At 35.3% G+C, this 23,518-nt stretch overlaps 2 protein-coding genes across 2 annotated transcripts in view; one reads left to right on the top strand and one right to left on the bottom strand.

The window, feature by feature from the left end:
- The first annotated feature begins 5,155 nt into the window (after positions 1 to 5,155).
- LOC128217825 (BUB3-interacting and GLEBS motif-containing protein ZNF207-like) lies at positions 5,156 to 16,085 on the top strand. The gene is made up of 10 exons (XM_052925232.1): positions 5,156 to 5,285; positions 7,499 to 7,625; positions 8,369 to 8,501; positions 8,896 to 9,087; positions 9,401 to 9,416; positions 9,656 to 9,785; positions 10,119 to 10,319; positions 11,239 to 11,365; positions 11,784 to 11,834; positions 12,178 to 16,085. The coding sequence occupies exons 1-10, from the start codon at positions 5,245 to 5,247 to the stop codon at positions 12,285 to 12,287; spliced, it is 1,128 nt and encodes a 375-aa protein (XP_052781192.1). The 5' UTR covers positions 5,156 to 5,244; the 3' UTR covers positions 12,288 to 16,085.
- Positions 16,086 to 18,013: 1,928 nt separating this feature from the next.
- The window catches only part of LOC128222895 (heparan-alpha-glucosaminide N-acetyltransferase-like), a 36,023-nt gene continuing 30,518 nt past the window's right edge, over positions 18,014 to 23,518 (bottom strand). The window contains exons 16-17 of the mRNA XM_052932071.1: positions 22,974 to 23,086; positions 18,014 to 20,629 (exon numbers count right to left, since the gene is read on the bottom strand). Coding sequence (XP_052788031.1) covers positions 20,445 to 20,629; positions 22,974 to 23,086 — 298 coding nt within the window. The 3' untranslated portion in view covers positions 18,014 to 20,444. The remainder of the gene's footprint in view (positions 20,630 to 22,973; positions 23,087 to 23,518) is intronic.

Raw genomic sequence — 23,518 nt, 5'->3', positions numbered from 1 at the left:
TGTTGTAGTCAGCTTTGGGTTGTCGACAAAAACTCAAACTTGTCAGTAAGTTGTAATCTGTGCAAGATATTCAGATATGAAACCCGGTTACACACATGTTGTAAGATGTTTAGAAAGGACCATAACTCTGGCTTCAGTAAATGTTGATATAGGCTTCTTGTTCTACTCAATAAACTAGAGCTGTGACAGGAGTAACCAATACCACCAAGTTCTGCCTGCACAATGGAATGGCAAACTATTTCTTTGAAAATAGGCCATAACTCTGAGGTTATTATACACTTCATTTCCACTTACCTTGCTCAAACAATGTGTGTTGTTTAATTAAAATCCATTGAGTTATGTAAAAGTTAAGCTTCTGACCAGAAAAAATAACAAAGGACAATAACTCTGTAGTTAGCTTAAATAGAGTTATGGTTCTTGTACACTGAACTTTCTATTTGTGCTTTACCATTGTATGAAGTTTAATTAAATTTTATCTAGTAGTTTTCAAGTTATGCTCCTGGCAAGAAAAAGTGATGAAGGGCACTTTGTATTAAGTTTGAATAGAGTAATGGTTCTTGTACACTGCACTTCCTCTCATTGTGCTTTACCATTGTATGAAGTTTAATTGAATTATATCCATTAGTTTTCAAGTTATGCTCCTGACAAGAAAAAGTGATGAAGGGCACTTTGTATTAAGCTTGAATAGAGTTATGGTTCTTGTACACTGCACTTCCTCTCATTGTGCTTTACCATTGTATGAAGTTTAATTGAATTATATCCATTAGTTTTCAAGTTATGCTCCTGACAAGAAAAAGTGATGAAGGGCACTTTGTATTAAGCTTGAATAGAGTTATGGTTCTTGTACACTGCACTTCCTCTCATTGTGCTTTTGCAAAGTATAGAGTTTAATGAAATTTGATCAAGTAATTTTCATGTTATGCTCCAGACAAGAAAAAGTGGCAAAGGGTAATAACTCTGTAATAAGATAGAATATAGTTATATTTCTTGTATCCTGCACTTTCTATCATTGTGCTTTACCATTATATGAGTTATTGTGTTTGTACAATGAACTCTCGTTGTGCTTCACCCAAGTATGAAGTTGAATAAATTTCAATCAAGTTGTTTTCAAGTTCTGGTCCGGACAAGGAAAAGTGACAAAGGGCAATAACTCTGTAGTGATGTAGAATAGAGGTATGGTTCTTAAACTGTCACATCATCTCATGTGCTTTACCATTTTATGCAGTTAAATTAAATTCCATCCAGTAATGTTAAAGTCGTGCTACGAACAAGTAAAAATAACAAAGGGCAATAACTCTGTAGTGATGTAGAATAGAGGTATGGTTCTTAAACTGTCACATCATCTCATGTGCTTTACCATTTTATGCAGTTTAATTAAATTCCATCCAGTAATGTTGAAGTCGTGCTCCGAACAAGTAAAAATAACAAAGGGCAATAACTCTGTAGTGATGTAGAATAGAGGTATGGTTCTTAAACTGTCACATCATCTCATGTGCTTTACAATTTTATGCAGTTTAATTAAATTCCATCCAGTAATGTTGAAGTCGTGCTCCGAACAAGAAAAAGTAACAAAGGGCAATAACTCGGTAATAACATAAAATAGAGTTATGGCTCTTGCATATTGCACTTCCTCTCATTATGTTTAATAATTGTATGTTTTATTAATTTCCATTAAGTAGTGTTCATGTTATCAACCTGACAATAAAAAAATTGCAAAGGGCAACAACTCTATAATTAGCTGAAATAGAGTTATACTTCTTATACACTGCACTTCCTCTCATGATGCTTCACCATCGCATGAAGTTGAATTAAATTCCATCAAGAAGTTTTGAAGTTATGCTCAGGACAAGAAAACATAAAGGCAATAACTCTGTAATTAGCTAAAATAGAGTCATGGTATTTGTACACTGAATTTCCTCTCGTTGAACATTACTATCGTACAAAATTTAATAAAAATCCATCCAGTAGTTATGCACCGAACAATAGAAAATAAAGAAGGGAAATAAAGGTCAAGGTTATAATTTCTGAAAAGCCCATCAGTCTACAGCAGTCTAAATAATTAGATATTTCATGATAACCGCTTAAAATGTCATTGATGAGTAATAAAGAATGTGAAACTTCTGCATACTTACTTCACAGAACGTGAAAAAGTTATGAATATGCATAGAAAATAGTGCAGTTAGAAAACCGATCAATTGATGAAAATAATCTTGAAATTATCTTATATAAAGACGATACACTTTGACCTTTATATATGTGTTGTCATGGTGACGTAGTAGCAGGAACTCATCGCAATATTTTTCATAAAGGTCGAGATCTCAATTCCAAAATAGAAAAAAAGAAACAAAACCATTCAAGACAGGAATAATGATAATAAAACTTGACATGAACTTTATAATTGTTGGCACATGCATTGATTTGAAAATGATGTCACACCGCCGCATTGACCAGAGCAAGAAGAACAACACTCGTAGACTTAAAGGGGGTGGTCCCCAAATGTCCGCAAACAAGCAAAGAATTATTAATACGAACTAGTATGCGGCCGATAATACATCATTTATATTATTAAAAGAATATTTCGTCGCTGTCTCAGCTGAGATCACCCTTTTGAACAAGTGCATTATGTTTTTCCAGTTAATAGTATGTATATATTTAGCATGTGGAAATCATTGATTAGTACAGATACAAATACAGACTATTGAAATTCACTGGTATTTACGTGGTAGACAAACCCGGTAAATTTCGAATTGAAAATAAAATACGCGCAAAAACTGCAGAAGATGCATGTGTCGCAGACGATGTGATACACCAGTATGTAAGATTAAATACGATGTGATACACCAGTATGTAAGATTAAATACGATGTGATACACCAGTATGTAAGATTAAATACGATGTGATACACCAGTATGTAAGATTAAATACGATGTGATACACCAGTATGTAAGATTAAATACGATGTGATACACCAGTATGTAAGATTAAATACGATGTGATACACCAGTATGTAAGATTAAATACGATGTGATACACCAGTATGTAAGATTAAATACGATGTGATACACCAGTATGTAAGATTAAATGCGTTGTGCACAACAATATCAAATTCATGTATCTTTTGACAGTTTTCTCTCTTTTTTCTTGCAATGGTATCATTCGATGTCTCGTCCCTAGTCATGGAGGTTACCATTTGATTAGGTTTGGCAGCTATATAGATAGAAAACACGTTTGTAGATATGGGAGTGTATTACGTGCACGTTGTGCACCCATTGACTTGACACTTAATATTTTCAAATTGGATGCGTGAAATAGAAGATGTGTTACAAACCTGTTAAGTCTCACGTATTCAGTGCAAGATCCCCCCACTCCCCAACGCTGACTTGTAACATATGTTGGGGTTGGTCTATGTATGTGTTATCAAGTATTTTTATATACATAAATAAACTATGAAAAAAAGACGAAAATATTTTTCTAGGAATATTTCTATTCACAACATATCAATACGATTTGTAAACTGAAACTGCCTGATCACAGATTGTTACACTATATGATATGATATGAATTGTATCTTTATTTCATAAAGGACCTATCCTTGCATTTAAAATATTTTGTTACCATCATATTCATTACATATTGGCAACGGGTGTTAACAAGGAAGATAAGTTATTAAAGGGGCTAGACACCAGATAGTCCAAAATTCGGCTTAGACATTATTTCCACAAAACAAGCCTAGAATTGTCGATTCGAGCTAATAGGAGGCCCTATATGGTTAAAATGATAAACGCAACAATCATGTTGCTGTCTCATTTGTGTTTCCCCGTTTGAAATAGCGCATAGCGGTTTCCCAGTATAAATCATATCTGCTTATGAGTACAGATACATATAACAACGTTATTTTTAAACTTACTGGGATCTATGTGGTAGACAACTCCAGTAAATTTCAAATTGGAAAAATGCGCAAAAACTGCGAAAGATGCATGTGTCGAAAGCGAGGTGATACATCAGTAAGTAAGTGTGTCAGGTTCCCAGCGTACTCTGCACACCAAGAGTGTGAATTGATAAGGGCAGGTAGCCGTCTCCGTGGCCTAGTGGATAAGCGACCGCCTACGGAGCGGGATGTCGTGGGTTCGATCCCTGGCCGCGTCATACCAAAAGACGTTCAAAGTTGGTACAAGTAGCTCCCTTGCCTGGCGCTTGGCATTTAAAGGGAAGTGCTTGGAAAAGTGGTGTACTCAGTACTGGTTTAACCCAGGAAAGTTGTACCCCGTGTATCGGTGCTTTACACCGAGCACGCAAAAGAACCAAGGGGTCTCTTTGAAAAAGAGCTAGGGTCTCGCACCCGGACTTCCTTGTATCCCACCACTGTCTCTTCAGCGTGCTGTCCCTTCAGCAAAAACAAAGGACCCCGTTGGAAATAAGTGCTTGCACTTTCACGGGTTATCCTTGATCGCAAGGTCTAAAGAAATACATACATACATACAAACCCAGGCTATAAGTAAGTTTCAATGCGTTCTACACAACGATGTCAATTTGAAGTAAGTTTTTAACATTTTTCTTTTTTTCTTGTACAATGTATCATCTGGTGTCTAGCCCCTTAAAATGTACAGGTAAGTAATACTTGCATGTCGAAGTAGAATATCCGATTTTCAGATTTCCACCATGCTTATGTGATAATATATTCAACAACAAATGTTTATGAAATCAACCGTTACTTACAAATAAAATATAGTAACAATAACAACAAAACTTGATATCATCCTATCGACTTAACCATATACTAGTATACAACGGGACTGAAATATGTACTCGGCAAAAAATATCTTGCATCATGGTATATAATGAAGAAATATGTGTAAAATAATTGTGAAGTCCTGGAATATTTCTTGTATTGTTTTAAAATTAAGGAAGATTCTGCGCCAAATTGAAACTCAATGTCATAAACCCATGGATACAAATTACCTAGGGGTGGCTACCTACTCTTTTTCCTAAGTTTTTTTTCTATAATTTTCTTGGGGAATGGTCGAACAACACATGGCACCTCTATTACCCTGACTTTAACCCTAGTTATGTGCTCGGGGAGGTATCTGCGCATAACGTTGTAAATCAAGTTAAACGTAACCATAGTTTATAGGGTTGCGTCTTTTGAGTATACATCCGGGCATTTTACACGCAGTTTCCGCTTGGGAAAACAAAAGTTCTTCACGATACGCAGAAAAGAATAAAATTTGTACTTAAATATAAAATATGGGCCGAAAAAAGAAGAAGCAGCTTAAACCTTGGTGCTGGTATCCTTTGAGTGGAATTTAAGTGATTAGTTGCAATAAATCAGATAATCTCAAAAAGTTGATCCAAAATACACATTATTTGTTGTCCCCAGTTTTTCATGAAACTTATAAACAATGTATATGTGGTTACATCAGTGCACCCGCACAGATGTAACCACATATACATTGTTTATACACTGTCAGTGGGAACAATCATTGAAGGGAAAAACCTTTAGAACAGATGTCCTGCATTAGGGTGTCATGTAACTCAGCAAGTGACATAATGCAGTAATTGGTTGCTTTGTAATTGTTTTACACTGTCGAATAGGATTTGGAAAATTAAGTGGTGTTTACTTCACCTTGATCAAGGCATGTCAGGGTTCTCAAAATGAATTGGCCGTCGGCCTATTTGACCGGTTAAAACCAGAAATTGGCCGGTTAGAATTGTTCTAGAAACCATAAGGTCACATTCTTTTTTTTACATATTTAATACTGATTATCTATTCTTACTTCGGCGTATGTAAGAGTCTTCAGGTTTGAAATCGTATTGGTAAGAATTCTCCGTAATTCGCGCATGCGCAAGCACGCTTTCCTGTTAGAAAAACACATTGCCGATGTCAAAAAAAAAGAACATACCGTAATTCACCTTAAGAGTTCGGACACCCGTAATTATTTTCAAAAATAATTTATTTTGCGTACCTAATTTTTGGGACACCCTAAGGACATCAATCATAACTTTCACAGTTACCAAGTTTCACAGACGAAGATTATTGATTTTTATCTTAACAATGCCTGGCTAGATTACCTAACCACATACACCACTGTGACAAGATAATTAGTTAATACCCATCCTAAACGATTTATTGCCTGTAGAAAGAGGAAGTGTGAACTATTTATTGGAGGATTATAGAAACAAGAAGGGCAATCAAGGGATTAGGAAAACAAAGACATGACATTTTGTAAAACGATCTGCCAATAAACTTTGAAACTTGTACCACACTTTATAATATAGACTGTAAGAAGTAATAATCGTACAGTTATACTTATTGAAACATCAATAAAAGTCAACACATTCAATGATATAGGTTACTAATTAATGTGATGAATTAAAGTTTGAAATGAAATACTTAAGTTACAATCGAAATCACCACTCAGACACATTAATCCTGCATAGCAATGTCCATGCTCTCCACGAGGATCTCCTGGGTATAACTGTGAGTTATGTGACGTCACACAATGTGACTGTTTGATCTGAAGCCAATAGAATGTGCTTATTCATATCAATGCATGTATAAAATGGTGTTTAATGGGATTTTATTTAATTTGATGAAGGATTTACACTTACAGGCATAATAAATAAGTTTATGACCATTGATAACTATGGATAAATTGATAAGTGGTAAAATGCAAACATGAAGAAAAAAGGCAGGTTTAAAATACACGTAGATAAAATGTAAAAATGGTGATTTTGTATGAATTCTGACAGCAAAAAAAAAGACCTGTTGCATAAGTTAGCGTGATATTTCTCTTTTTAGTTTATATATTCGATCGATTCTTATTTTGATTTGTTTGCAGGAAACTTCACGAAAACGAAAAGAAAATGGTTTAAAGAATCGCTCTGAAATGTGTTCTTTTTTCTATTTTCAATCCAAAACGGCTTAGTCAGTGATGATACAGACACTGACAGTGACTTGTCAAGGTCTTTCTCTGAATGTATGCTATGTATGACATTTCTGTATATTGTATGTGAACTTATGTACAAAACAGTATTTTTATTGAAATTTTGCATTGTTGTTCACTTCAAAACTCCTAGAAAAACAGTACCCTAAATGGCTCAGAATGCAGGAAATTGCATTCTTGTTTTAAAAATGTCTGGAGGGGGGCATGACCCCTGACCCCCCTAAAAAGCCTGTTCAACTCAAACATTTTGAGAACCCTGCATGTAGTCGTGACAATTATTTTTGCCTTAAAGGGACTTTACACCAGATTGGCACCCAAAAATGTTTTTTTCTGTAAAGAATCCGAGAACAATTATTTAATAAAATGTTTGATAGTGCGCTACGCCGTAACAGGCCCTGCACCATACCTGAGCAGAAGCAGAAGTTTGACTTTTTGATATCATAATTGTAAAAAAATTGATACCAAAATGTAAAAGAATATATAGTCGGAGACCGGATTCGAATCGTTTAGCCAAAAGCTACATGTAGTACAAATTTTTCTTAACAGTTTATCAGGTACTGTAACAGAGAATTTGATGACGAGAAGATCCTCATCCAGCACCAAAAGGCAAAACACTTCAAATGTCATATATGTCACAAAAAATTGTACACAGGGCCAGGATTGTCAATCCATTGTATGCAGGTAATGATTTAAGAATAAACTGTTTACTCAAAAGTTTTTTTTGCCAATTGATTTGTACGAATGATTGATATAAAAAGCATACTACGTTTTCAGCTTGTCTGTTTTTGAAAGAAGAAAATGTTGAAGTATTGTTGTAGCCTTGATGTTGTTGGCATGTGCAAACTTAAAGCTTTAAACATTTGAGATATTCACATGAAATTGGTGTATGTGTAATGATCCGCTGTAAGCCAAAGTGCGTATATAGTATGTTGGTGTACTTGGTTGGTTATATGCAAATTGGCATATCCAGTTCTACGTGTGGATGGAGAATATACTGTATTTAAAGACTAGTCGACCTCTTCAGGATTGAGCATGCCTTTCTCTGAAGGGATCTGTTGGCCTTGTTGGCCTCGCATGTTACATACGCACGTGTGTAACAAGGCCTGTAATTCTTGCACTATCATTATGATATTGTCGAGTTATGGCCACTTGTTTGACTGGCATTCACTCTTGTCTTCTGAGTCGCTTCTTACATATGATAATTATTGAGTTTGCTAGACTGCTGACATATTGACTGGTTTACAACAAATCTTTCATTAAATTGTATAAAAAATTAATGTATAATTCAGTATTGATTTATTACTTCTTTTCCTAGTGTTTTCCAGTTGTATCAGTGAGGGGAAAGTAATTTTAATCAGAAAAGAGACAGTATGTTGTTCAACTTTTAGCAGGAAGGTTATAATAAAATTACATTCCTGTTGTAGGTACATAAGGAAAAGATGGACAAAGTTCCAAACTCGGTACCAGGAAGGAACAACATAGAGATAGAAATCTATGGCATGGAGGGAATCCCAGATCAAGATTTGCGAGATCATGAACGAGAGAAAAATAAAAAAGGTAAAATGGACCGGATGTCTTGGTAGTTTTAATATGGTTAATGTTGATTGAAATATTTTTTGCAGTGATTAAAAAAAATATGGTTATCATAATAACGCAACTTTGTCAAACCTTATGAAGTATAAACTGGAACATTTTATAAATGTGTTTCCCTGAGATGTCATGTCTTTTAGCTCTTATCTATTTAATTTGAATGCCAGTTTACTACAAATTCAAATAAAAAGGACTGTTAGCGAAAAAGGCTTTCAGAGAATGGGCCGTCTCCAACTAAGGCATGGCATGGCACAGTGATCCAAATGCTAATAATACACTACATGACAATTTATTGTATAAATAGCAAGTTTTTATTCAAAACCAAAACTGAAACACAAAAATTGATCATTTCTTTTTACAGCTAATGCAGCCAAAAACCCTGGAGACAGTGACGATGATTCACAGCCTGGGACTAGCACTACCACATCCACACCATCAGCTCCCCCTTTACCCGGTGGTATGGGGCCTAACATGGGCTTTATGGGCATGCCCCCTATGCCTCCTCCGATGGGTATGGGGCCAATGGGAATGCGGCCTGGCATGGGACCTATGGGTAAGTGAAATGGAAGGGACGATAACATGAATCAGGGCTTTAAAACGGATAAACTCATCTGAGGCAGTGACAAAATATTCTTTTATTTAATCATGTAAAATGCATTGTCTCAAACTGTCACGTAGTTACAAGTCTAGACATATTTTGTGGAAAAAATGTTTTGCCAATTTGGGACCATCTGGTGTCTAGCCTCTGTAGTACTTGTCAAGTTTGTTTTTCCAGATAATTCATGAGTGATTATCATGAATAACAAACTTACACTTGATATCTGCATAATATGTTAATTAATTTCTATTTCTATTTGTCATTCCAGGACCAATGGGACCAATGTAAGTGAACTCAAGGCTTTATTTACTAGGAGTTAAATAAAACTTGTCATCACGTGATTGACTTAGAGACACTTTGTTTTAACTAAATTACTAGTATTAAATACATGTATTTTACATTGAAGACTCATTGCAATAAGTTTGCCAATGTAAATAGTAACTTCATGAGCATCCGTTAATAACAAAATGATCAAAAGTATTTTAATAATCTGCAGACCAACATTTTGAATCGTCTTTTGTAGGATGGGTCCAGGAGGTATGCCAATGCCACCTCGTCCCTTTATGGGTCCAGGAGCGCCCCCGATGCCCCCGATGTCTACCCCACCGATGTCTGCACCACCATCCAAACCTCTTTTCCCAGCTGCTGCTGCTGTAAGTAGTCTTTAAGGGTTTCCAAAGCCCGAAGTTTGGGCCTGAATTCCTTGAACTGGAACTAAATACTGGATATGTGATTCTTGATCAATTTTCTGAATCACTCCTACTCATACTATATAAAGTCCTGAATCCTCATACTTTGAACAATTTTTTCAGGCTTGGGATTTTCATCCAGTTATATTCCTGATATTTGTACATGTATAAAGTGCTGTTACTAACATATTTAGCGATGCCTTAATGTACTTAAAATGTAGGAATGCAGAAAATTGTTCCAATCCTGGTATTTTATGAATATACCACCTAAGCTCAATAAATTTGTAAATTATTCAGTCAAGCAGTGGAAGCTCAGCCCCGCCCACATCAACGTCGATGGCGGGCCCTGTTAAGCCGACGTTCCCAGCAGCAGCAGCCATGTCACCAGATTCCTCGTCTCCCGGGGCAATCATCACGGGCGCCCCACAGATCAAGAAACCAGAGTCAAGTTCAGGTTTGAGTTCCAGGTTGATGCATCCAGATGAGGACATATCATTGGTGAGTTGTGCTGGAAATTTAGCTTTTGTTGCTTAAAGTTAAAGAAGTAAGATTCTGTCAAGGGAAAGCGGAAATGCCAATTTATTATCTGCTTTCTGGTGGTTTATAGAGATTTATCAGTGATATAATACTATAGTTTACTGTTTGAAATAGTAAAAATATCAAATAGATATTTTCCACTCTTAAAATTATAGCCTGCTCTTATTTCCAAATCAAATGTCAGCGTGCACAGGGCTTGGACATGCCATGTCATTTCTGATATGATGTTACCTGTGCATACAAATCGGCACATTTTTTTCTAAAAAAAATGTTATTGAATGACTTTTAACTCTTATTTTAGGCATATAATAAACAGAAAAACTATTGGTTTTTAGTGTAAGAAAGCAATATGTTTCACCCTGTGATCATCATAAGTGAAATAAACAATTATCCTCTATATAAATGTGAGCTTGCTTGTTGTTTATGTACAAGGGGAAATTATTGTTAACAAAAAAACTATTTTTCACATAATTTTATCCCCTTTTTTTGTTTGAAGAATTGTTAAAATCATTATGTCATCTTTGTGCAACAAATTTGACCTTGGCTATAACTGTAAAACCATTCTAGGTATTCAATAAGACTTTGTACAAATGTTGCCAGAGACAATGCACACATGAACAGCAAGGCCCACTACTCTGGCTTGAATACTTATTGATTATGGCCCTTTTCCACTAAAAAAATAGAAGACACACTTGACATAATTATGCATTTTTAATTACTTAGTCAGTTAGTGCACATATAGTTTCAAACTGTTTTGTGATGCTGAAAGTGTATGGAAATGATTTTATAAACGTTTCACAGGTAAGATTAACATTTTAGCCCTGAACACTAACTAACAAATTATATGTAATATTTTGTCTGTTTCTTTTCATTTATACAGGAAGAAAAGCGAGCTACATTACCAAAGTATTCCCATTTTATGAATAAGGGTATGGGAACATCCAAACCCAGCATGATGCCACCAGCTAGTATGAGTATGGGTATGCCTCCTAACTCCATGCCTATGGGTAAGTATGGCTGTTCATACAAAATGCTTAGAGGTCAGCTGGAACACTTTGAGATTAAAAATTGCAAAAAAAAATACATATTTGTGTGATAATATAAATTTTTTATGTGTAAAAAATTGTTACAAATCTAGCTATAGACCTGAATGTGTTGACCTAAGATTTTTATTTATTTTATTCCTGTGTTTTGTTTGTTGTATATACTCATAAAACAACCATTATTAATGACATTGTGGGTTTATCTCTGATCATATGACCTGTATTTGAATCATATGATCAGTGTCTGGCAAATTCATAGCCTGGAGCTGCATGCTCTCAAAGCATTGTCTGACTATCATATTTTAAAACAGTTCCGGTAGTAGTCTGGGTTTTAAAGATGAAAAGTCTGATTAAATTACAATATGAGTTTTATAATTTACAGGTATGGGACCTGGTCCAGGCCCAGGAATGAGGCCTCCTATGCCTCCACAAGGTAAGTACACCTAGTTTCTTGTAGAAATTATTTTTGATGCATTTGAAGATTTTATAAGACCTGTAGTTAATGAAATGACCACATTGTATGTGCGATTTTTTTTTACACAAGCACCTTGTGACTTGTCTTGTTTGAAGGATGATTTGTTTGGAAAGTATTTCACAAATTCTTGTTTGTTTATATTTCACAAACTCTTGTTTTTGGTCCGACATGGTTTGATTTGTGGGGCCAGTATTTTACAAACTCCTATTGGTTTAAATTTTACAAACTCTCTTTTTTGGTCAGACAGGGTTTTATTTATTAGGCCCAATATTTCACAAACTCTTGTTTCTGCTCTGTTAAGGTATGATGGGGATGCCGCCGAATCAGGGAATGCCACCAAACCAGGGAATGTTCAACATGGGTTTCCCAGGCAACCGGCCTATGTACGGGCCAGGGGGTGGGCGATACTGAGGGGGTGGATCTCACAGACAGATGGGCGAACTTTTGAAAACATGGAGCTTCAACGTTAGCCCTTTCACTTTCAGAACCAACAGATAAGTGCAATACTGGTAGTGCACTCCACTTGAATCGTAGGGGTTTTACTTGCATGTGGTTGCAGTAATTTAGTATTCGATTTCTGGAGTGGCGGTTATCATGGCTGCATTGTACCAGTTACTTTTATTTCTTTGAATAGTGAAATAATCTGTACACACATGATTGTCAGAAACATGTACAAGAAAAATTGTGGTAAGTGGAATTAATTGTAAATGTACATTATTTTAAAACACTGCTGTAAATAGCAAAACCATTTTATTTTCGAAGCATGTGAATATTTTGCTGTGTGTAAAAATCTCGTGTACATTTCACTGTCAGTAAATAACAAGGTATGTAAACTTAAGTGTGAAATATATTGTTGGATTATTATATAAATTCAGTTCATATTGTGTAGCCGCTGAGTTTCTGAAGAGGATCTCAAACGAGGTCAGTTTCTCTGCTTAGCTCCTTTCAATTTCATTGGGTAAATGGACAAAAAACCTGTATTAAAACACTCGTTTGATACTTCAGATGCTATTGTGTTAAAGTTTAAATTTGGAAGCTGAATTCCAGTTTTTTTCTTTCAATTTATTTAATATTCAAATTCTTATCAGCAAATGTATTGACTTAACATGGGCAGGATCTATGATGAAAGATAAATTGCAGGCAAGTCTAGATTTAGAACAAAATGTTAAGGGGTAATGGCGACTTCCTGCTGCAAGCTAAAGGCAAGTGGTCACAGTGGCCGCTAAAGCTGCTGTTGGGCTCATTTTAAGCCCCCAACTTAGGTTGGCGACACTTTTCGTATGTTAAGTAGATGTTTGAGGGAAGATTTGAGACATTGGAAGATAGCCAAGTTAAATAAGGCAAGTTGTGTCACAGCATTTCATCTGCTTGTAAAACGTTTACCATTGGTACATTTCCAGTCTTATAGATTTGTTTCCATGAATTCATGAAGACACCATAGTGCTTGGTACTCTAGACCAAGAAAATGTGGTTTAATGACAAATACTGGTCGCTAGTTGTATATTTTGTAAAGAAATATTAGCACATGGTAGCAATTTTCAAACAGTTTACTGTTAAAACCCATCACTAAACAACCGTGAAAATTTGCAGTAATTGCTTTGACAACTGGTCAGTTTTTGTTTGATACAAAAATAAATTATGATAAATGATGTCAATAAAACCAGTCATCGAAATTAAACTAATTAATTTCGACCCCTGTATAACAAATACCCAAAGACCTTATTGTACTGATGGTGAATGTTATCTGGATGGTGCTGTTGGGCCCTTGCCCCCAACAGTTTTCGCTGTTGGTGACTGATTTATTTACATTTTGTTGTATACGATTATGGTTACATGTTTATCGAAAAGATGCAGATGTACTCTTCCGAAAGCAGGCAAGTCGTCACAGCATTTGCTGTTGGGCTTCTGCCCCCAACTTTTGTTGGCGACTTTCTTTTCATCTCCAGTTTTATTGTAAATTTTTGGATTTTTAGTTGTACACCATTCAGTTATGAACTTAATATTAAGATTAGGCTACAATGGATTCTGATTTTTGTGGTGTTTGTTTGCTTTGAACGTTTTCAGACATAGAACACAGTCATACTGGTAGGTGGAAATGCATGGAATTGAACATGTGTTTTAAGTTTAAGTTCAAATTCATTATTCTTGATTACTGTATAGGGCATTTTAATTGGCTGGGTGTGTTTAACTGTTGTTTAATTGCCTTTTTAAAAATCTACGAATTCATCAAGTAGCAAACATGATTTTTTTGTCTGAAGAAAATATTCATCATCTTATGGCTTCCTAATATTTGAAACTTAAAACCACATATCATATTTAATAAAGATATATTGTAACTTGTTAGCAATCTGCTACCTCTGCATGGCAAATACTATTCATCTAGTGTTCAAGATTGACCTTGCGGAGCGCTGGTTTTCCTGAATGTGTGATTCTGCAAGTTATCAGATAAACAAGTGGATCAGATAAAATTTTGCATTTATGGTACGAATTAACAGCAAATTATTTTATTTTTAACATTTTACCGAAATATTGGAATGAAAAACCTGTGATTGACACATTTTTTCGACTCATTTTTTGAATAGGAAAAAAGCGAAATATGTAAAGCCCTATACAGTAGTTTTTAACATGTTCAACGCAATCTAAGATTTTATCACAAATTTCTGAATAGATTTGAACATGATATCTATGGTCACCTTGTGTGATTTTTCAGGACTCAAGATAAAAGCAAAGCTTGATCAGATCTGGATTTGGATTCCGGTCAAGGTATTTACATTGTTGAATGAAGCAAAAATGTCACAACACCTAGTGGGTCAAAATGTGCTTGGCTAAACATGTATGTACATGTTATGATTTTAACCATAGGTGGTAGTAACGGTCAGGGATGGCTAAAGGTTGAAAATGAGATGGGTTTTTTATATGATTTCTTACATAATACAGAGGTACCCAAGAATGAACTCACTCCTTGCCCAAACAGGGCAATTTGTTGGTGGATTGCCTTGAATCTTATAGCTCCAGAGATTAAAAAAACAAACAATATTTTATTCTTCTCAAAACTGATTGAAAAAGGTTAGCTGGTTGCTTTCCGTTGCTACTTCATTTGTTGTTAGTATTGATACTCCATTTTGCTTCAAATTAGAAGTCAGGAGAAACCCTCAAATGGGCTTCTTAAAAGCTAGTTTTGCTGCTGCAGCTGGTTGCTTGACCCCCTTTGACCCTCATTGAGAAACTAAAGGTGCCGCCCAAAGACATCCCCAAAATGGTTTTAGCCTGTCAGCTGCCTGATCAATTTCACTGCTTAAGAACTGGAACTTTTGAAGCATTGTATCAAATAATTCCACCATCTTTTTCTTATACTGCCCCCTATGGTTATGAGCACATTCGGATCTACTAGTGTTGTTGGGTTTCTATGCCCCTAGCTTGTGCTAGTGACAACATTTTAGAATAGCAAGAGATGATCTTACTTAGTAAATGTTATTAAAACCATATGGTCTGTGTCTGCTGTGAATGCTATATTTTCAGAGCTTTTCAAGAACCAGAATTACAATTGACCGAAACTGAAAACCCTCCCGCAATTATGAAATTTAAATCGTAGAAAAAAACAGGCAATTTGAAATGAACATTGAAGCGCATCTATTGGACAGTTTAAATGATAAGTAAAAGAACATTATAAATGGTTTAACAGGGACAAGAAATACAATTCCCTGAAGTGTGCTAAGTTCATATGTATCAGAGATGATATTTATCACAAAGAAGTGTTGCCATAGTTGTACTATACTTCAATTTTATTTGAAAGTTTAGTTGTACAGTCTAAACCTGTTGTCTCGATATCACTTGGCTTAATTCTTGTTGGCTTGAACTGGATGTGAAGGAGCGATTATGTTTTACACTTCATAAGCATTCCTGCTTGGCTCGATATTTGCGAGGCCTGGAAGCAGTTTGAGCAGTCCTTGGGATATCGAGAAAATGGGTTTTGACTGTAAGTTGACCGACATTATTTTTCATTTACATGGTGTCCATATGCTTTATTTTAAATCATGATGCACAGTATACATGTTAACTTTGTAATGTTTAACATTTATTTTCAAACGTTTTATCATCTGTTACTTACATGTATTACTTGTATTTTGTGTGTTTTAAAAACAAAAAAATATTTGTATCCGTTTGTACCAGTCATTAGAATGAATGTTGAAAATAAATGATTTTAATGTGTTTCTTATCTCTTATGAATATTATACATGATGCACCTGCTTAAAATATAATTTTTTGCGCATTTCTGAGGCCACTTGCTTATATAGATTTCTTAGTCACACTTCTGAATCAGCACTTGACATAAAATTCTGCAAGGAACTTAGAATATATGGTTACAGGGGCCATTTTATCTAGTGTCCTTGGAGTGATTTTTCACAGTGCATCAATACTGGTGAAAATCAGTTATATGTATATAATCGCTCATAGGATTCATACTGCAACAGCCGCTTTTATTGTAGTTCATCAGGAGTCAGCGAAAGTTATCAACCAAGGAAATCCTACGGTTTTATTATTAATGTACCGTATATGGCCTAATTTTGTTGACTGCCATCAATATAAACTGGTGCATTTTCTGTGAAATTCTATTTAGTATTTCTGCATGTAAAGATTCATTGTGCTTGTGGAAGGTCGTATGGTGGGCGGGCGGAAAAGTGTCTACAAATTGAGTTCAGGTTGTATCTAGGCTATGCAAAAGGGGAACAACTTGGCCTTGAGGAACACCCATGTCTGTCAGTCCAATGACAAGGTCACACTTAAGGTCTTCGCTCAAAGTTATTTATATGTTTGGTCTATAAATGGGTCATCATATGCATATGGAGCTTATATAAAGAATTTTTTTTCTTCACTAAGTTCATGTGTCAAATATCCATGCCTTTGGGTACCCCCCCCCCCCCCCCCCCCTCCCCCCAATGTATTTTTAATTGTCCAAACTGTAATTTGGCAATGCACACGGGGATTTGAGATAACTTGGCACAAATGTTCACCATGCCCTTGGACCAACCATGAAAACAGTGTGCTAGACATTTAGTAGTAGGTGGCTAAGTATATGATCCGTCTAGTCCAGTGTGTACAACAACTCTGCCTTAGTTAATATTAGTTTACTTTATGCATATGTTTACACTGATAAAAAACCAAGTCCAAGCTAGCTCTTCACATAAGCTACCTACACACCAACTTTTACTACTATCCATCAATTTTAACTCAAGTTATTGGGCAGAAATCAGCGTCTGAAGCCCGCCACTTGACGACATCCCCATTGTAATAACCTGGTTTTCGTTGATAACCTGGTTAAAAAAAGTTAGTCAATGGTCAGATTTACCTATACTTTGGCTTGTTCAACCCAAAAATTTGTTATATATGGAAGGAATTAATCATGGCAAATGTCCATCTGATGAGGTGGTACAATGCATGTAAGAAACAGTCCTGTAGGGTCATGTTAAATTAACCTTGATGACACTGGTGTCATTCTAACTGTTGGTCTTGACTGTTGCCTGGTTATGTGTTTAAGGATTTTAAAGCAAGGACTATCACAGGATTGGTGACTACACATGCTCTGGCTTGACAGGAGATCTTGTCTATGTATTTCTTGAGACAGATGTGAAATAATCAATAAAATGTGACTGAAGGGGTGCACAACACTAATGCTGACCAACATGCCGATGAAGTTTCATGTGCAAGCTGCAGATCTTTAGGAGGTACATGCACCACAAGATTGTAACTGAATGTGACGAACACAACTCAATTGTAACCCCCGGATATTCAGCCCCCGATATGGTAACAGGGTTTTCAATAAGTCTCGGTTGAACTGTATCAAGTACTGAAGTTACCGACCATCACTACTTATTCTACTGAATATTCTTTTATCTTTTAAATTTTTAAATCAACCCATTTGCCATCATTTTCGCCAACAGCGGGTTATTATTAAGAATGCTGAACGAGGACAGTACTGCTAATATATTGCGTCGGGAATCAAATTTGTTGGTGTTTTTTTCTATTTTCATTTTCATATTATGATCATAAAGCATACTTTATGTTCAATGTTGGAGAGTTGGATAATCATCCCGTTTAATTATACTTACCGTATGAAGGAAATAAAGTATACAAAACACTTCAAGATCAATTATTTATTGATAATTTCCATTGGTGATGAACAGTATAATTAACATGTATTGAAAACTTTGACTGGCAGTCAAAATAACAAATGGGCAAAATATATAGGTTTCAGTTCCTTACCACTACTTTACATATCAATAATAATTACCTCCCCTTTACATAACAATAATAATTTCCTCCCCTTTACATAACAATAATAATTACCTCCCCTTTACATATCAATAACAATTACCTCCCCTTTACATATCAATAATAATTACCTCCCCTTTACATATCAATAATAATTACCTCCCCTTTACATAACAATAATAATTACCTCCCCTTTACATAACAATTATATCAATAACAGTATAATTAACAACCAACTGGAAGTATCCTGTACTCCAGCAATGACAACGTGTATACAGTTCTTGTATCGATGTTCATTTGGACAACCATGATTATTTACATGTGTGTACATGTATGTTAATATGCACAATAAATAGTTGTAAAAATAAATACAACCTCATAAATTAGCAATTGGTTATCATGCCAGCAAAGCATCTTTGACAGCATACTGAAAGTTCAAGCCAGATAAACGCATTCTTTCAAATACAAATGTTGTGTAATCAAAGATCAAGTACAATATATGAATTTTCATCAATACAATTGTCCTATATCAAACAATTTTGCAGATCATGCAAGTATTATAACATACATAATTTGAATGAAAAACTATTTAATGTTATATTATCAAGTTCACAAAACTCCTATTAAAATTATTTACACAGATGAACATCTTCCAAGCATGAAGGCGGTTAAATCTGGAAACAGCCATAACAACAACCAAACAAAATAACATGAAATGCATTTTTTTACAAAGCTGCCAATGAATGTTAATGTACAATGAGAGAACAAAAATATATTTAATGATTAATATAATGAGGAAAAACCATGACTAGAGTGAAAAACCATGGGGGAGTGTTGACAATGCTCATCAGTAGCAGAACTACAATCAGGGCCCTTTTACTAGTTATGGAGAAGGCACCCTAGCCTTTTTCGTGAGGAAAAAACTGCTTGTTCCAGTTTGGGGGAAAAATATGTAAGTTGTTATTCAAACAGTTTGGACCATTTAGTTTTACAAATGGAGTTAAATATCAATAATGCAGTAAATATGTCGCACAGAAACATCATTAAATGAATCATGAAATTCTTGTTATATAATTTTTTATTTTTTTTAAATAGTGAGTATCGGAGGCTATTTTGGAAAAAAAAGGTCTGGTCCTTGGGGAAGTAGGCAGGTATCGCCAACACCAAAGACAAGTAAAAAGGCCTCGATAATTATTAAAGCCTGATTTATGGGTCTTACTATATACATGTGCATATTTTCTCTTCTAACATGACCTTGACACAAGTTTCATAACGGTAAATGTAATAAATGAGAAAAAATCTCGTGACTAACACAAGTGTGGCAGAGCATACACCAAGGCTTATCAAGGAGCATAACTACAATAATTAAAGCCAAAGTAATGGGCCTTGCTTTACATGTGCTTATTGTGTCTTGCAACATGTGCACCAAGTTTCATTCATATTAGATTAAATGGTTTAAGGGATGCAGAAGAGATGAAAGGTTTCGCCATATAACGCTACCAATGACGATAAGGACACCAAGGCTAGGACAACACCTTGACTTTTTTTCCATCAGAAAAACTTACAAGATTACAAATGGAAACTAGCAACAACAAGAGTGAGCAGATACATTTACAAGCCTTTGACAAAATATTGAATGTTAATCTCCACTCGAATTGAAACAAAAATTATTTATAATTATGTTAATTCAATCTAGCTGAGTCATGCATGCATGACCAGTCTAACCGTTTGTTTTGGAATAAATAAAACGGCTTCAATGGGGCTTCCATTACGGTAAGAATTTGAAATTGGAAGTATGAACTTCCTTGCTATCAGTTTTGGAAGTTTTTCTCTGAAAGTGGAAGTCTCTCCAAAACACCAATTTGTTCCACTGTTTTCAACTATATGTTAAAAATTACGTAATTAGCAACTCCACAAATTGATATTAAACTATTGAAAATATGACCAAAATAAGTAACACATTGACACCAGGTTTTGATAATTGAACTTCAAAGTCTTCTTGAAAATTATGGAAGCTTTTGTACTTCCAAGAACCCATTTTTGGAAGTTTTAGTCCATTTTTAGGGAGTAATATACTTCCAAACTTCCTTTAATAGAAGCCCGGACTGCTTCATTTGATTACTTACTCAAAAGGTAAGCATATGATGATCTATGATCCTTTTGTTAATAAGATGTTGAAAACATACATGAAAATAGACTGCCATTCATAACGTTGACACAAATAACACATACTGCTTAAATTCACAAACAAATTGTAAAAAATGATCATGTTGTTAAATAAATATCCATCAATCCTCATCACACGGAGAAGAAGATCTTGTGTTGGAAGAGGAAGTAGGCCAACAACACCCACACAGCTGTGTCCAGGCAGTTGATTGGCAGATACAGGTCATGTGATGGGGGTCGTGATCCTAGATTCAAATATCTGGCCACTGGTTGGCTGATAATCTCATGACCCAAGTAGAGTAATATTGCATTCATCCCTGGAATTAAGAAGATATTTTTTGTGATTATATTTTTTTTTTTAATAATTTCATTAAAATGAACATATAATTTTTTATCAATTAATGCTTACAATCAGCGTTCTAAGTGCTTACTTTCAGCGTTCTAAGTGATAAACATGACAGGTCCAAAATCAATCCGAGAGCAACAATTAATTGAAAGTCAATACTTGAATTACTTCAAACACTCTGCAGGGGTTTGATAATTGTGTGCATACGGTATGGCAAATGGTAAATACATGTACATGGTATATTTGCATGGTTGTGCAAGTGGTAAGAACATGTAATGCATGGAAAAAAGTAGGCAGTAGAATGGTTATATTCTTATAAAAATTGCAACCAGTAGAAGACTCTTTCTTCTCATTATATTCATTTGATCAGATCAGATGAGCCACTTGACCTGGCTGTGGACTGCTTTATGAGAAAGAAGCCCCAATTTTAGGAATGCCGTATTTAGGGGCTATTTAAGGCGTATTTTGGGAGCCTAAGTTTACACAAAAGCTAAATAATTTGCATTATTTGGTGTACAGATTTCAAAAATAGTTAATATTAATTTAAAAGTAGTATTCGGCCACAACATGAAGGAGTATCACTTGCAAAGTTTAAGGGGGGAGGGGAATTTACACATGTGAATGGCATGTGTCATTCACAGGAAATCTGTGCTACAAAGGGTCAAAAACAGGTTTAGTACATCAAGTTTCAATCTCAGATGGTGATGAAGACTTTGCGGACGAACATTCCATAAGTGAAAAGGCACCAGAAGGCCGGACCCCACAGATGCATGGCAAGTAGCGCCCAATGAGACGTGTTGTCTACTGCCAGACTGACGGGGAAATATGGTCGAAATACTAGATGGGCCACGTACATGAAGATTGAGTTCATCCCTAGAGGTGTAGCGATTATCAATCAAAAATAATATGTAATACTTTAAACAGCTGATGTAATGATAAAATTTAGCTGATGAAGTGATATTGAGCTAAACAACACCATTATCAGGGATATCCATCCAGTTACTGTTTCAGACTTGTCTATTTTCTAAATACAGCATTTACTTTATTACTACTAAATTTGTAAATAAAACAAAAGAGCAGTAAAACTAGGATTAAACCTAGAGCTATGGAAACTGACCTCATGGAGATCAGAAAATGCACCATCCTGCCTTAAAAGAATTAAGCGTTTAAGACAATAAGATACTTCTTGACATACGATTATAAATTAATTCAAATTTGACATATTTGGTTTTATTTCAATTTAAAAACATTCTTAGAAATTCACAATGTTTAAAGTTTGTGCCCTTTTCTCCTTTGGACCCTGTCCCTACTTTTAGCACCAATTACAGTCGCATTCAAATTACATGGAAGAATACCGAATCTGGTGTTGACCACCGTTATATTGGACCTGATCTGGTCGCCTCGGTCGGGGGGCACGAAATGTCACTCCCGCAGGGTAACGGGGGATATTTTGTATCGTGTGTGGCTAGGGCAATGGGCCACTGGGTGGCCTTCCCAGCATTTAGCACATGAGTGTAAGTATTTGCAGTTCGCCCAGTGACAATGACCCGCATTAAAATAATTGCTCACAAGAGTTTTGCGGGTGGGATTTGCGGTATCACGGACTAACAGACAACGCCACTAGAGATTGTTGTTGATATGTGCTCAAGAGGCTGGTTCAATTGCTTGCCGTATCCTTTTAAAAATCTGGCTAAAACCATACTTATACTTGTCATAATTAAAACAATATGGGATTTATATGGTTGACATTCGGTTTTAAATTACCATTACTAAGAAAATATTATACATATACGTCGTGTATTTTTAAAGCTTTGTTAATTATTTTCTTAAATGTACCTCCATATTACGGTGAATTAGATACATTGTGAATAGGAGCTCCTTCGGAAGGCCAAACTACATCCAGTGAAAATTGCAGTCTGGTTTCATCAAATTGTTTATTGTTGTCAATAAAAAGTGTAAGACAGTCAACACCCTTAGTACTGTCTTAATGGGTTTTGTATTTCCTAGAGTTGTCAAGACATAATTATTGAATGATCCCTAAGACTGGGGGGCAATGATTACAAACAATCTCAAGTTCTCAGTTCAGACTCGACAAGTGGCAAGCTGCAAATCTTCATTGTAACTTTCTTTTTGGTTTGAGTTTTGATTATTTTTTATTCCATTTCAAAATTGTACAGTTATTCACCTTCGTTTTTGTAAAACAACTGAAATTTAGACTCCTTGTTTCCTTTTCATATAATAAAAGGGCTTTTCCAAGGCTGAGTCTAGACTTGGACTTGAGACTGTTTGTTAATATCTAAACTCTTCCAGCGAACCTGGGTAGTAAAATGGCGCCCCTGACCACATCTTGTAGACATCAATCGTTACATAGCAGAATGCAAACAGGAAAAACGCAAAACTTGACAGACATATCACAAATGAGAGTGACCTGAAAATAGAGATGATGAAAAACATTCTCAATTGACCAGTTGTCAATCAATCAATCAGATGACCAATTACGTGATTATATTTTATCAATAAATAAAAGCCCATGGTTGCAATGCCCAATGGCTTATCTGAAACACCGCGCCAAATGATCTGGGAATGTTGCAGTAATTACTTTGGCACCTAGTCAATTGTGTAGTGTGAAAAATTCTACATTTAATTCGAAAAAATCATTGTTTATTCCCTACTTTATATGACTGATATCTATAATTACAATCATGGCAATGCAATGAAACGAGGTGTTCGATTTGGGCTTTCAGACAACTAGTAAATAAAGCCAGTTTTGGGTATGTATATAAAAAAACAAGACAAACCTCAAAAGCAATTCAAATGATATGATATTGCTACTAATACATGTACATGTTCTGAATTATAT

Source organism: Mya arenaria, chromosome 2, assembly GCF_026914265.1.
Source record: "Mya arenaria isolate MELC-2E11 chromosome 2, ASM2691426v1".
Lineage (NCBI taxonomy): Eukaryota > Metazoa > Mollusca > Bivalvia > Myida > Myidae > Mya > Mya arenaria.
Note: the sequence above shows the minus strand (reverse complement) of the source record. Positions and strands in the feature narration are given on the sequence as shown.

Excerpts from the sequence above, each read along its gene's own strand:
- LOC128217825 (XM_052925232.1), top strand. The coding sequence starts at position 5,245 with ATGGGCCGAAAAAAGAAGAAGCAGCTTAAACCTTGGTGCTG. Across the intron at positions 7,626-8,368 it reads TGTCAATCCATTGTATGCAG|GTACATAAGGAAAAGATGGA; the intron begins GTAATGATTTAA and ends TTCCTGTTGTAG. Across the intron at positions 11,366-11,783 it reads TCCTAACTCCATGCCTATGG|GTATGGGACCTGGTCCAGGC; the intron begins GTAAGTATGGCT and ends TATAATTTACAG.